The sequence below is a fragment of the Polistes dominula genome, unplaced genomic scaffold (assembly GCF_049000335.1).
Source record: "Polistes dominula isolate Pdom_NZ unplaced genomic scaffold, Pdom_raw_medaka scaffold_35, whole genome shotgun sequence".
NCBI lineage: Eukaryota > Metazoa > Arthropoda > Insecta > Hymenoptera > Vespidae > Polistes > Polistes dominula.
Window position 1 is genome coordinate 213,814 of NW_028300968.1, and position 14,225 is coordinate 228,038.

The 14,225-nt window shown below is 30.2% G+C and overlaps 1 protein-coding gene across 1 annotated transcript in view; it reads right to left on the bottom strand.

Annotated features, from left to right (window-relative positions):
• Positions 1 to 14,225, bottom strand: part of LOC107072419 (Inositol 1,4,5,-trisphosphate receptor) — a 30,936-nt gene that overhangs the window by 10,433 nt on the left and 6,278 nt on the right. The window contains exons 3-27 of the mRNA XM_089173349.1: positions 9,375 to 9,445; positions 9,118 to 9,233; positions 8,923 to 9,009; positions 7,971 to 8,607; positions 7,671 to 7,882; positions 7,254 to 7,580; positions 7,027 to 7,173; positions 6,645 to 6,946; positions 6,454 to 6,568; positions 6,212 to 6,387; positions 5,952 to 6,107; positions 5,718 to 5,868; positions 5,470 to 5,617; positions 5,139 to 5,165; positions 4,578 to 4,920; positions 4,339 to 4,507; positions 4,043 to 4,262; positions 3,438 to 3,979; positions 3,230 to 3,345; positions 3,021 to 3,156; positions 2,675 to 2,932; positions 1,125 to 1,202; positions 337 to 457; positions 134 to 276; positions 1 to 36 (exon numbers count right to left, since the gene is read on the bottom strand). Of these exons, the coding sequence (XP_089029475.1) occupies positions 1 to 36; positions 134 to 276; positions 337 to 457; positions 1,125 to 1,202; positions 2,675 to 2,932; positions 3,021 to 3,156; positions 3,230 to 3,345; positions 3,438 to 3,979; positions 4,043 to 4,262; positions 4,339 to 4,507; positions 4,578 to 4,920; positions 5,139 to 5,165; positions 5,470 to 5,617; positions 5,718 to 5,868; positions 5,952 to 6,107; positions 6,212 to 6,387; positions 6,454 to 6,568; positions 6,645 to 6,946; positions 7,027 to 7,173; positions 7,254 to 7,580; positions 7,671 to 7,882; positions 7,971 to 8,607; positions 8,923 to 9,009; positions 9,118 to 9,233; positions 9,375 to 9,445 (4,834 nt within the window). The remainder of the gene's footprint in view (positions 37 to 133; positions 277 to 336; positions 458 to 1,124; positions 1,203 to 2,674; positions 2,933 to 3,020; positions 3,157 to 3,229; positions 3,346 to 3,437; positions 3,980 to 4,042; positions 4,263 to 4,338; positions 4,508 to 4,577; positions 4,921 to 5,138; positions 5,166 to 5,469; positions 5,618 to 5,717; positions 5,869 to 5,951; positions 6,108 to 6,211; positions 6,388 to 6,453; positions 6,569 to 6,644; positions 6,947 to 7,026; positions 7,174 to 7,253; positions 7,581 to 7,670; positions 7,883 to 7,970; positions 8,608 to 8,922; positions 9,010 to 9,117; positions 9,234 to 9,374; positions 9,446 to 14,225) is intronic.

Below are 14,225 nucleotides of genomic sequence, written 5' to 3' on the forward strand. Positions count from 1 at the left end.
CTCTTCTTTAGAGCTGTCCATCAAAACCATATCATTCTACATATTTAAGGAAACTTATATTATAACATCGTGAATATATAATATATATTTAGAGATAGATATTTGTAATAATACAAAAAATATTCTATATTACCTGACTTTGAGTACGCTCTATTTTCGGTTGTTTAGAAGCTTGCAGCCATTTACTTGTTTGCCTACTAAGCATCGCCGCTTTATTAAACATAGAAGCAACTTGACTTTCCAAATCAGTAGGAATGGCAATACCTCGTCCCTTAGCTACAAATGTTTAACATTAATAAACAATCAGGGAAATTTTAGATCAATCTTATAACTTACCAACATCGGATAAAGTTCTTATACAATTTTCTACATTGAATCTTTGTCCTGCATTCAACCACATACATTGCGATACTTTAAACGCTGCATGAAGTAGTTGAACAAATATTGGCTGTCGAGTCTAATTAATAAATAAAAAAGAAATACTAATTAAATATTATGCCGCTAACGATTCTCACCATAAAATATTGATATATTAATAAACAAATAAAATTAAGTCCAAATGAAATCATTACGACCATGTGAGTGCTTCCTATTGTACTAGTGTGTGTTATTTGTTTATTAAGTACGAACTATATTTATAACGTACGTACAATTTTATAAAATTTTATAAAATTTATATAATGAGAAAAAATTAAAACTATTATTATTTTATTAGTACATTGAAACTTCTTTTTGTGTGCACAAAATATGTACATCCATGTATTTATTTACATGTTACATTATATACCCAGATTAAAATTCATGCTGCCAATTACAAACAATTATTTGACAATGTTACTAATTATAAAAACGAACTGCATTTTTTGTAGGAATTTTCTTTTATAAATATTATCAGAATATCAAGGCTGATATATATTACTGTTTTTATTATCAAAAATAATCTTACGAATATCTATCTATATACCCTTACATTTACTATTAATATCTTCCGTTAAACAAAAGAAATATCCTATTTTAGTTTCATTAATTTATCATTAAAATGTTATATTACATAGGTGATGTGAGTGTATTTGTACAATTCTTGTGTTCTTAGGCCAAGACAGCACTCTACTAATAATACTCACATAACTTGCAACATTATTGTCAATATTCCGGTCACATTCCTTGATGCTCCAATAAAGTCTAGCCTCGTGCAGTTGTTTCTATTAGTAAATCAACCCATCACCACATTACAGACCCAGCACATAGACGAAACCACCCATGTTGTTGATTCAAGAAGGCCAGGTATTGCATGCCAAAAACACAGAACATGCCGCTGGTGCAATCAATAATGACCAAGTACATATCAAATAATATTAATGATTTAATCATATATTATATCAGTCTATTGATGTATTTACTATTACACAAAAGGGATGATAGTAATGTGTGAACTTGATGATAATGATCAAATTATAATAATAACAATAATAATGGAAAAATGGAGAAATGAACAAAATGATTCTAAATTAAATAACATTTTTAATGTATCTATGATATGTACTTGGTTGATGAATGTAATGGTTAGTGTAACATGCAAAGCATAGATTATAATATAATATGAATATGTATAATTTATTTTTGATGACTAATTTCAAGTGCATTTCGTTTTTTAATGAACAACTATATCTTCTCTAACTTGTTCTATCATCCTGTTTTTTTTCTTATTCCTGAAAATAAAAATGACCTAACAATATTAAATATTAATATATTTGCATTATTCTATTATTTTCTTGCCATCGTCTAAATTTACAATTTATTTATTTTCATCTATTTAATAATTACCTATTTAAAACAATACTAGCAATCTAATTCAAGTTTAGCTTCTAAATTTCTAATTCATTGTGATATTCATTGCTAAAATTACCTCATTTTCGAAGAACTTCAGTCATATAATGAAACATAAAATAAAAACGTAATATAATAAACAACATTCTTGAAACTACTGTAACAGAATGAAAAACTGCTGGAATACTAATTCTATAAAATATAACACTGATCAAATTCGTAATAATATAATCCATCTCTAATAGTTTATACCGACTTCGATGTATCATACTTCGTTGATTGTTAACATAATTCAATTAGTATTAAATATCTTGAATTGTCATAAGCACATGCATTTACATAGTTTATTAGATATCCAGAAAGTTACTTTGTTTACGCGAAGATGACTAAACTTCAAAGCCATTCTTGCTGTTTAGTATTTTATAATTGATATAATTGAAAAAAAAATAAACATAGAGTAATTAACGTTTACATTAACAAATTAATTATAACAGAGTAAAAGTAAAATGTGCCATTATTTTGAAGAAATATTGTTGGTGTGCTAGATATATGTATATATTGATTTAAACGGAACGAATTCATTAAAGAAAAAAAAATAAATAAATAAATTACTCAGAAAAATTTCCGATATGATTTAAACATGAAATATTTGACATATTTACTGTACAAAATAGATTATAAAAATATTTAGAAATAGGCACCAATATATATAGGAAAAAATTATTTAAAAAAAAAATATATATATATATATAACCGAATAAACAATAAAAATATATAAGAAGTAACAGATAAAATATAATAAGAAATATTAATAATGGTGTTATATAGAGAGATAAAAATACAGTACCTGGACAGTTGTACTTTGATCAGAAAATGGACTGCTAAAGAATGTAGTGATGATATTCATTAAACAACTCGTCACATAATTCTCTAAAGCATTATCTGTATCTCGTTGATCATTTTTAGGTGTTGCAATCAAGTTCATGTCTACAATAAAGGACTTTTCAAATAAGGACCACATATGATTGGAATTATAAATTTCTTTCATCTCTACTTCGGTATCAATGTAACAATGGTTAAGGAAATTGATGTAAGCTTCCTTCACCTATCACGAAACCATGTACACGAAATATATATTATAATAAAAATAATAAAATAAAAACAATTATACATAATAAATGATGTGTTATTACCTCAGGTATACAATCTGGATGCGATACCATTGCAGCAATATCATCCAAGGGTAAAAGACTATGACATTTGATCTCGGTATTAACATTTTTACCCATTGTACAACAAGCTAATAATTTAACCAATTCAACGTGATATCTAAAAAGAAATGATACAAATTTGACTCCACATTTAAAAATGAATAATAAATAAAGTAAATGTTAATAATTACTTGAGTGGACTACTTTCGTCCATTCTGTGTCTCTCCGAACGCATCATTTCTACGAATTGATTAAACGAAGCTCTGTCATTATAAAATACTAAAACATCTTCTCCGGCTTGAACGAGCTAAAAAGAAAAAGAAAAAGAAAATGAAAATGATAACGATGCAACGAGAATTTGGTTGGGGGCCATGAATGAAATATTTGATGGATGATCACCTCTTGCATCACCATTTCTTGACATTTTCTGATAAACTGGTTTTCAGCTTTCACGATAGTTTGAAGGAATCTTAAATATTGCACGTGTTTACCGTGTGTTTCTATGCAATGAACAAAGTGTTGAATCACCTTTACATTAACTTCATTGCAAAGCGTCGAATTGTCTTGAAATATACTACATACTGTTTGAGCTTCTCTAATGCCAGGATTTAAAAATAAATCCAATTGTTTGTGTAATAGAACCTGATTTTGTTGATTGCCCAGACAAAAGTTTTGCAGAAAATCATGAGCCAAACGCATAAGCTCATTCATTCTAACATCTTCTTTATCATCGTAAGGAACTTGCAATAAATCTAAGACAACAGTATGGACTCCAACGTTACGCAAAAGTCTTTGCTCGTGTTTACGAGGTTTTACTTGTCCACCCGGTATTGTTTGGATGCAGAGCTTGTTCATTCGTATTAATATTTGTTGTATTTTTTTATATTCTTCGGTTTGATCCAAACTTAAAGGTGGACCAATATCTAAATCAATCGCTGATCCTGTAATAAATCATTTCGTTTAAATTTAATTTAACTGGGGAAAAAGTATTTCTCGATAGAAACCTTTTTTATCCGACGTAGACAATTGCGGTGGTGCTTTACGAGGGGTTGAAGAATCTTCTTCGTCTTCTTTGCTCTTTTTCTTTTTGTTTCCGTGCTCTTCCGTAGCTTTCGACTTGTAAACCCAAAGTTCTGATTTTTCCACCGATTGACGTAAAACGTCTAAATCTGCTTTAATTTGTTTATACGATTCAACGTCACTATCTGAGACTAAAAGTTGAACCTGGTGAAATGAAACAACCATTTATATATCGATTCTCATTTATTTAATATCCAATAATTCAATTGAAATGACAAACCTGTTTAAATGCTTGCAGTACTTCTTGCCTTTGACTAAAATGTCGGAATAATAAATGCAATGCTCCAGAAACTAAAGGTGGATAATCGTGCATTGCCAGGTGAAGTAAAACACGTAAAAATGTTTTACCACCAAGACCATCCAAATCCAATGCAGCACATTCCTCGCTAAATAACATATTTTTTCGTAGTAATTATTCTATCCATTTGATCGTCAACAAAATATTATTGAATTACCTGCTTCCAAAAGATTCCTTCGGCTTGCGTTCCAATCGATTCCAAATCTATTGTTTTTTGACAAAGTTGACTCAAGTCTTGACCAGAAGCTTTTTCAGTCTCATCGAATTCTTGTTTGAAAATGCTTAGCAAACAAGAAATTCTATAATCCAATCTAACGTCGAGGATAAATTGAAGAATTTCAATTATTTTTAATTTAGTATCCATCACCAAAGGATATTCTTTTTTCGAAGTAATCTTTGGCCTTGGAGATGTACTTCCAGCCAATACTTGTCCAGCTGGTCCTAAAGGTAAACGCGCCATCACATCACCCATACCGCCAATACATCGGAGAACTCCTCCTTCAGCTATTAAAATACACAGTAACATTATGTAATGCCTAACACACGCGCGTAACACAAATGATATTAATTAATGAAAACACATTACAAATAATAATAATAATAATAATAAGACACGTATATAAACATAATGGTCGAATATATCAACGAACTATATACGTCATCTACTATAAAAACATATGTACATATTAATTATTATTTTATAGGACCTATTAGAATATTACCTGCCTCTTCAGAATCCATAGACTCAGCTAAGAAATATCCAGAAAATCAGGTAGTTAGTTACATATATTATTGGATGATACGTTACACAAACAATAGGAAAATTAGAAGGAAACTATATAATTTAGATAAAAGCCTATCGCGCCAAAATTTACAATCATGCAATTAATATACAAACACAACAACAACAAAAATGTAGGAGTAATAATGATTGATCCAAATTATCAAATGGAAATACTATATAATCTCATATAAATTACACTAAAAAAAAAAAAAAACAACTTATATACATTACACATAATAATATAATTTATAAAATATAATTAAACTTACAATCAATTTCCCCGATTGGTATTTTCCCATTAATGAAATCATTTTCAGAAACACAATCCAAGATACTTAATAGCTTTTTAGTTAATCTCAACAGATCGTTAAAACTATAGAATCCAAAATAAATTAAATCCCGTGCTAATTTAACCACCTGCAAAAGAAAATACATTTAATTCATTATACACTGCATAATTAATAATTCGTTTGATTTTGTAGAAAATTGTATTACAAATTAAATAGAATTAATTTACCTCAAACGTAAGCTTATTTTGTTCCTGATCCGCAAAAGACCACGTATTTGAGACAACGTTGCAAAGATAATCTTCCACAAATTTTATAGTCGAACTAAATTTAACGCGAACAGCTTCTTTATTTTCGTCAGGCATTTTATTTGTATCGTAACTGAAATATTTTAAAATTAATGCTAAAAATGTGAGATAAAATTCAAATAAATATGACATCTTTTGAAATGTTTAATCACGTACTCGTTAATGCTCATTTTTAATGGAATTTCGGACCAAAGACGTGCATATTTGACCGGTGTCACTTGTTCTTGAGGATCACGATCCACGTGAAGATGTAACATAAGTCGGCAGAACGAAGCTCGTAATTCGTATGGTACGGTTTCATCTTCCATACATCTGAAAAAGAAAAAATGTACAAATTTCACGAATATGAATTTATTAAATAATAATAATAATAATAATAATAATAATAATAATAAAAGATGCGAGTATGAACCTACTTAAGTATAAGATCTATGTCCAAGTGAGGTGACAAATTGTTAAGTGCTAAATATTGCCTGTTAAGACACATGTTGCTAAATAAATTTAATTGATGTCTGTAATAATCCAAAATTGCTGGTGCCAATAAATTGTCCATCTTTGCGTTTTTTGATAACTCGCATAAAGACTTTGATTTCTGTAATTGAAATTCAATACATAAACGTTAGATATTCTTATACATCGAATAACACGCTATACCAACCGTTGCATTATTCCAGAAAAGATAAACTTCATCTTTTTCTTTAACGACTATTTGAGATTCGTCATTATCTTGCTTTTGATCGACCAATTTCATTTCGGTTTTAACTTTCATCATCCTATATATCAATTGTATTGTATTATGTATTATCAGTGAAATAGTATGATAAACGTATTGCATAAATTATTTCTTACCTGGTCTCTAAAAGAATATCCTTATTTTTTTCACTTAATACACTTTTACATATCAATTCCTGAGTTACGGCTATTGCTTTCTTATTTGAAATACATAAATCTGATAAATAATCTAAAAATCTAGATTCCCAAGTGTGCATATTTTTTCTTACAAGACCTACGAAAGTCTCGATCTCAGCAGCTGTAATATGTTTCTCTAATAATTTACGATTATTGTGTAAAAGTGCTGTAATCGTATCCTCTGCCAAAATATCGTATCCAATTTGTTTTTGCATAAAAGCAAAATGTTTGGCAATATATTCCTACGATCAAAGGGATAATCAACAGTATTAGAAAAAAAAGTATTACAACAAATACAGTAGTAAGGAAATTTTCAAATTACCTGATTTTTTCTGTAATCTTGTTGCGACAGTCTAAGTATACGATAACATAATCGAAACATATATTTGTACGGTGCATGTCTTGGATCGTTGAGTTCTTCTATTCTAAGAAATGGTCCCTCACCCTCGGCCGACTCTAAAAACGGTGCCTGAAATTCTTATTTCTTAGCGCCATACAGCCTTAAGCAAAAACGTTTCATTAATAATTACATTGATAATATTACAATACCTGAAGTATTTTAAATAATTGACCCAAAATATATTGTTCCCGTAGTAACTTTTGTCGATCCCTGACCGCATTAGTTACAATTAATTCCAACGCCTCGGATTTATTTTGTTCATTTTCTAATCCCGCAATAAAGTAAACAATGTCTTGCAATAAACTAGTTACAGCTCTCCTCTCATTATGGGAAATAGTACCCTTCTCCAATTTACAGTTGATAGATGCCAAAACTTTGCAGGCATCGTTTGCAAAATCTAAATCTCGTACCTCTACTGGCGATACGGATCTCAGTGCGAAAGCTTCTTTATCTTCTTTGTTCAACGCACAACCAACCTTACAAATATATAAGTAACTTAGTACACTCTTATAAGTATCAATTATAAGTAAAAAAAAAAAAAAAAAACACACACACAAATGATTTACCTTTGACATGACGGGTTTTTCGTCATCCTTGTCGATCGGTACGCTAGTAGAATGAACCCACGTATTTGTACATATATGGTGTAACCTAACGAAGGAAGATTGAGGTACTAAACTATCACCCCTCGTTAATGTTGTTGGATCTAATTCGAATAAAGAACTAATCTCGTTGCTGTGCGGTACTGAGACCAGTCTATAAATTTTACCAACAGGATCTATTGAAAAAGAACACGATGAATTATCTTATAGAATATTTTCTAGATATTTTTCATGAAATGCATACACGCGGCGTTTGTATCTTACCAGGCTTATTGCCATTACTAGTTTCATAAAGTTCGTCCGAGTCAACCTCAGCAGCAAGATATTGACCCGTAGCTAAATGTTTAAATCTGAATAAAGAATTCCAGTGTCCTGCACCACCCCTACAAGGATCGTGTTGTACGACCTCAACTTCCCATAACGCTTTACTACTAGTAGCTGCGGTTGCACTCGTTCTACCAGTAGTCCTTAAAAAAACGTGTTGTTTCTTTTTGTATTCGTCCATAGTTAAAAATTTTTCTTGCTCAGCATGAAATAATCTGACGACATCTCCACCCTTGAGTATCTCTTCTTGATTCTCCCTGTGTTCCATGAACAAAGTCACTTTCCAAGACGTTGACGAATTAACAACATTCACTTCTTTACATCCAGGATTATCGCTTAATTCGTAATTGGCTGCTACGTGAAGTCCTTGTCTGCCTGCATTAACTGGTTCCAGTATTACCTTGTCACCAACTACCACGCTGTCACCGTCGCTTCGCAATTTATAAAATGGCATTATATAAAGCCAAGAACCCTCATTTCCATTCGCATCCAGATAAACCCTCATAGCATTTTTCTCAAGTAACGCAGGCAATCTCTTGTTGACAGTCAAAAATTTATTCGACTTCAAATGTAACAGCTGAAAAATATGAAATTAACGAACAATTTTCTTAACATACGTATAGATAAGATTGACACACGTGACAGTGACGTTACATTTTCCAAGAGGTGAAATTTAATAAAATCTCTTCAATGCATTTCAAAGTACCCTTTGCTTTATCGTACAATGCTAATTAAATTAATCTGCTAATGGTATCTGCGGTCTTCGCCGTCCTAACCAGAGACGAGAATTACTACTATACACTTCGAGTGACAAGTAAGAGAGATATTGTTTTAAAGGAAGAGGACAAAATATTTCAAGAATATAACATTTTATGTTTTGAAGAGACATTACCTGAACTACGTTGCCATAGGAAACAACGGAACCCAATAATTTCTTATTCTCGGTATCATTTTGCTTTTTTTCGATTTCTGCTGCATGCTAAAAATCAATAATAATAATAATAACAATAATATTCCCGTTATTTCTTACATTTTTCTTTTTTTTTTTTTTGGTCAAAATTATTATTCAAACAAATAGATGACTTACATGAAGTCTTTTTAATAATCCAGCGTCTGTACCCGAGCTGCCACTTTGTTTTGCCGCTTTCCAAAATTGTTTTTGAGCGGAATAACGATTCATAGGACATATTTTGAAAAGGCAGTCTAAAAGAAAAAAACAAACACGCAGACATAAAAAATATTCATTGAAATTAAACGTCCGATCATTATTATTTTCTATAAAAAAAAAAAAAATTGGAGTAACTTCTTTTGTTTTTTGTTTTTTTTTCTTTTAGAATAAATCACCTCTGAATTTTTTCGGTGGATTCGTCAAATCTCCGGCTTCGGGACATACCACGCATCTGTCGTCTACTAATCTGAAAAACAAACAAATGAATAAAACAACGTTGATATACGATAGAGTATGAATAGAATCACTCTTGAAATATCATAAGATGTCAAAGTTAAATTGTCGTTAGATAAGCGTGGTCCAGAGATGGAATGAAACCATCCTGTTGGATCAATATTTGGAAAGGCTACATCTCTCTCTCCCCGGGCTTTAAAGTCACACGCGAGAAATGATACTGACTTATATATCTATCTATCTATCTATCTATCTGTCATAAACGCGAGATAGAAATAATTCGTATAAATAAATAAAACATACAAAATATTTGTAATTTGCAACCATCGATCGAAAGATTTTTTATTAATATCGTGTATTAGAAAATGCAATTCCATTACTGATATTAACAAAAACGTAATTGCCATTGTCGAACATTGTTTAATAATTATTATATAATAATTAATAAATAATATAGAAGCAACACAGGCGACAATATTTTCCATTGGGTGATCATTTAGGATAACTGAATGTAATTATAAATGGGTAGATCTATTAATCAAAGCAAGGTGTGTAAATTGAATCATCACTTGCGATACCGCAAACATCGAGTTAATAAACCAATTAACGCGCTTAACGTCTACGTTAACAAAAATCCCGAAACAAGACTAATTTAAATAAGAATTTGTTTAAATAGGGGAAAAATATAAATTATATTTAAATATAAAATAATCCAGAGCCTGTGCATTTTCTTTCCCTTTAATTTGAAATCGATTCTTTTTTATTGCACGATGCGCACACACACGCGCGCGCGCGCACACACATTAGACCGATGCCGAGAATATACGCAGTAAAACAAGATATATGTGTATGGTATTTTCTTGGAACACAATAACCATCCGTAAACATATTGTTTGTTGACGCTCGACGAGAGAATATAAGCTTCACCTGGTTTACTAACAAGATTGCGTTTAGGCTTCTCACTCTACCATATCTAACTCCTTTTCCAAAGGTTCAATCTGCATATGATGACGTTTTCAATATAATATAAAACCCAACAAAACTATTATTTATCGCAATGTACTTTTCATATAATTTTCTATATTCTCCCCAGAAGAAAGAAAAAAAGAAAAAAGAAGAAAGAAGGAAGGAAGGAAGGAAGGAAAAGAAGAAAAAATGATGCTTGATAAAAATTCTATTTATATCGCTTATCCAATCTCTGTAAATTAATTACGATGGATTTACAATTTTTAACGCTTTAATAAATGCAACGGGAGATGAGATGGAGGAAAGGAAGAAAAGAAAAGACAAAAAAATCAATCCCAAAAAAGCACATTTATCTAACAAGAAAATCTAAACAATAGCAACAAAATAATTTAATAGTCAAATAAATATTCCAAATTATGATACAATATATAAAATAATGCAAGTATCAAAGAGAAACTTCCTCTTCCGGTTGTACAAGTGATTCAGATAAATTCTATCAAAAAAAAAAGAAAAAAGAAAAAAAATAGGATTAATCGGTCGTTAATTTTACATAATGGAATAAATGCCGATGATTTTGCTATATTGTTTTTTTTTTCTTTATTTATTTTTCCATAGATAATATGTAAACACATTCGATAAAATAACAAACGAGAAAACAACATTGCATATTGAAATAGATAAAAAGAGAGAGATAAGAGAAGATCGGATATCGAAGTAAAAGGGCGACGTGATGTAAAAACCGATATATTGTTATTTCTGGCAACGTGTCGTATTAGATAGGTATGACGAGGATGCAACTACATATTTATACATGAGTGTATAGATAAATATACATAGATAGGATATATGTGTAACACGCTGATGCTGGTGCGATTACAGAGGATTATCATCGACGATGTTGTGCTCTTGGTGTTAAGGCACCGGAAATAGAGCGGAAAACGAACTCGTGCGAGAATAAAACCGCAAATGAATCCCTTCGTTAATGACGATGAACATCCGAGACCAACGTGAATAACATTTATTTCAAATATGAACGTTCTACTGTTTCAAGCTTCACAAAATGATATTTCCAGAAATTTCCGGACAAAAATGAATAAATATTTAAATATGAAACAAATTACACAAAGTAAGATTGAAAGATCAAATAATCGTTAGGAATGAATTCGTTTAATTTGTTGAATTATCGTATTATTCCGATGTTATGGATATTGAAAGAATAAACATGAAAAATGAACATTCCTACAAGATAATATCTAATTACCAGTGTAGTAACATATAGGTGATGGAGATATTGGAATATCTGACAATCTCCAATTTCGAGCGTAACCTAGTATTCTCCTGCTGACATTAATTATGTCCTATTCAGCTGCGCCAAATTAGTGAACGCCTAACTTACATATTGCTATTGACAACCTACAAGTAAATAATAATCGTATGGTCTATATATATATACATGCAATCATGGATGAAAGTCCAACGCCTTAATTAAATCGAATGAAAAGACTTCTTGTTCGATGTTTAATCTTTTACAATGAATTTCTCAATTTAACTTGTGTTTATTCGAACACGATATAAAACGATTTGATATTTTTTCTACTTTATTTGGAAAAAAAACAAAAAAAAAAATAAAAACAAATTTCTTAAGAAAATCTATACCTAACTAGAAAAGAAAAATCTTGATTGTATCATATGAACGACCATTGAACAAACGAGATTTGCGATCCAATCGCTAAGATCTTATTTAAGAACCCCATTCATGCCGATGAATGCTACCAAAGTGAGCAAAGTGTATATACCTGACCTATTTTCATAAAAGCACCATCTATAGATATGTCCTCACAAACGAACCATTTGCAAATAATCCCTGAGAAAAGAAAAGTGTTCGCGCGACAATAATAAAAAAAAAAAATAAAACGAACGATCATTATCACAATTTTTTTCAATATTTTCTCATCAAACACGTCATATTAAATGTAACATTTTATTTGTCCAAATCAAATAATGTTTTCTTTAATTTAAAATTTGTTTTGTGCTTTTAAGAGGACTATAAAGAAAGTATAACTTGCAACCTAAGTAAATTGAAATTGATTAAATTGTAATTCAGCGCGTTCTATTGTATACTTAGAGAAACAAAGGACTTTGATAATATATCTCTAAGTTGACAATAAAAAAATTGAAAATCGCAAAATAGTTTACTCTATCTTTTTAGTTAGAAAGTTATAATAACATCTGATGACAGTTAGAAAAGCAAAAATATTGAAACAATTTATATGTAGCTATTATCACTAACATTATCATCTTCATATTTTTCTTCAAACTTTTAAGTATTCTCGTTATAATACTTTGTAATCGAAAGGGTAGTATGGGAACAAGTTGATTACAAAGAGATCGCTTTATTGCCACTCCCCGTTATCGACATCCTATCTTTATGCCGCCTCCGTTCATCTTCTACCATGATTTATATATATATATATATATAATGTACAATATATATATATATATATATACATGTTGTGTATAATAAATAATATGGATACATGGTCGTTGTAAAAGAAGGTTCTCTGCTATTCCGTCGCAATATTCCTTTCAATGTAAAAATACGTACTCTTACGAAAAGCTTCACGTTAAATAACGATTAGCGTCAATTTCGATCCGCTTAATCGATCGAAAGATCGAACGATCGATAGATCGTTAAGATTAATGGAGATCGTAATCTTCGTTAATTTAAAAAAACAGTAGGTTGATATGATGATGTATAAATGATGTATCTCGACGTGACATGTACGTTCTAACGAATTCAATTAATTTGGTATGACCGAGTAAAATTCCATCATAAATTATATCAAATTAACGAATCCAAGCTAACTTTTAATTACTTTGAATCTTTTTATTGTCAGCCTACTGATATTTTTCTATTTCTACTGATCGAGTTAAATTCATTTATTAAAAAACGCGATACACAATTATTTTACTTATTGATATAATTCAATTTGAAACTTTATGCGTATGCGTATGCGTATGCGTATGGTCAAAAATATATCAACGAAATATTTCTCTTCGCGTTCGTACAAATTTTTAATCGTATTTTAATTAATAATCACCGGTGGAAATGAACAAAATAATATTTGAAGAAGTAGAGGAAACAAAAACTGAAAGAATTCACTTTTACAATTAGTCATAACTCATAAACATTATTAAAATTATTTCATATTGCTCGTTAGAACAAAATATACTTATAACTATCATTTCTTTTGCAATTTTGTCATTTAAAAAAAGGAACACGAAATTACAACCACGATAGGTTATCATTCAAATTACCACCGTAAAAGATTAAAACGGAGGACGTTGAGCAAACTATTTACGTATACGTGTACAAAAGTGTGTATGTGTGTGTGTGTGTGTGTGGTGTGTGCGTTCAAATGTTTTCTTTTTTCAAACATCATAAATTTAAAATCAGACAACTCTGTCACAAAGAGATTCTACTCCGTGTGGACATTTTGAAAATGTTACAAAATAGAAATAAGTAAACTATTACGAAAAAAGCAATCTTTTTCTTCTAACCACTTAAAGTTAAACGCAAACTTACACGAAAATGCAAATAAACCGAGTTAACTAACGATCTAAGCTAGTGAACACGAACGGATTAGGATTATTAGGTGTTATCTGTTAGTTCTTTTTTTCTTCTCAACGATTGCGATAAGTAAGAAGAAATAAAAAGAAAAAGAAATGTATAAAATTTCAAATAAGATTGCAGCACGAATAATGGGTATAAAAAAGAATTAAAAATAATAATAATAATAATTTAGAGGGAAAGAAAGTCACGGTCA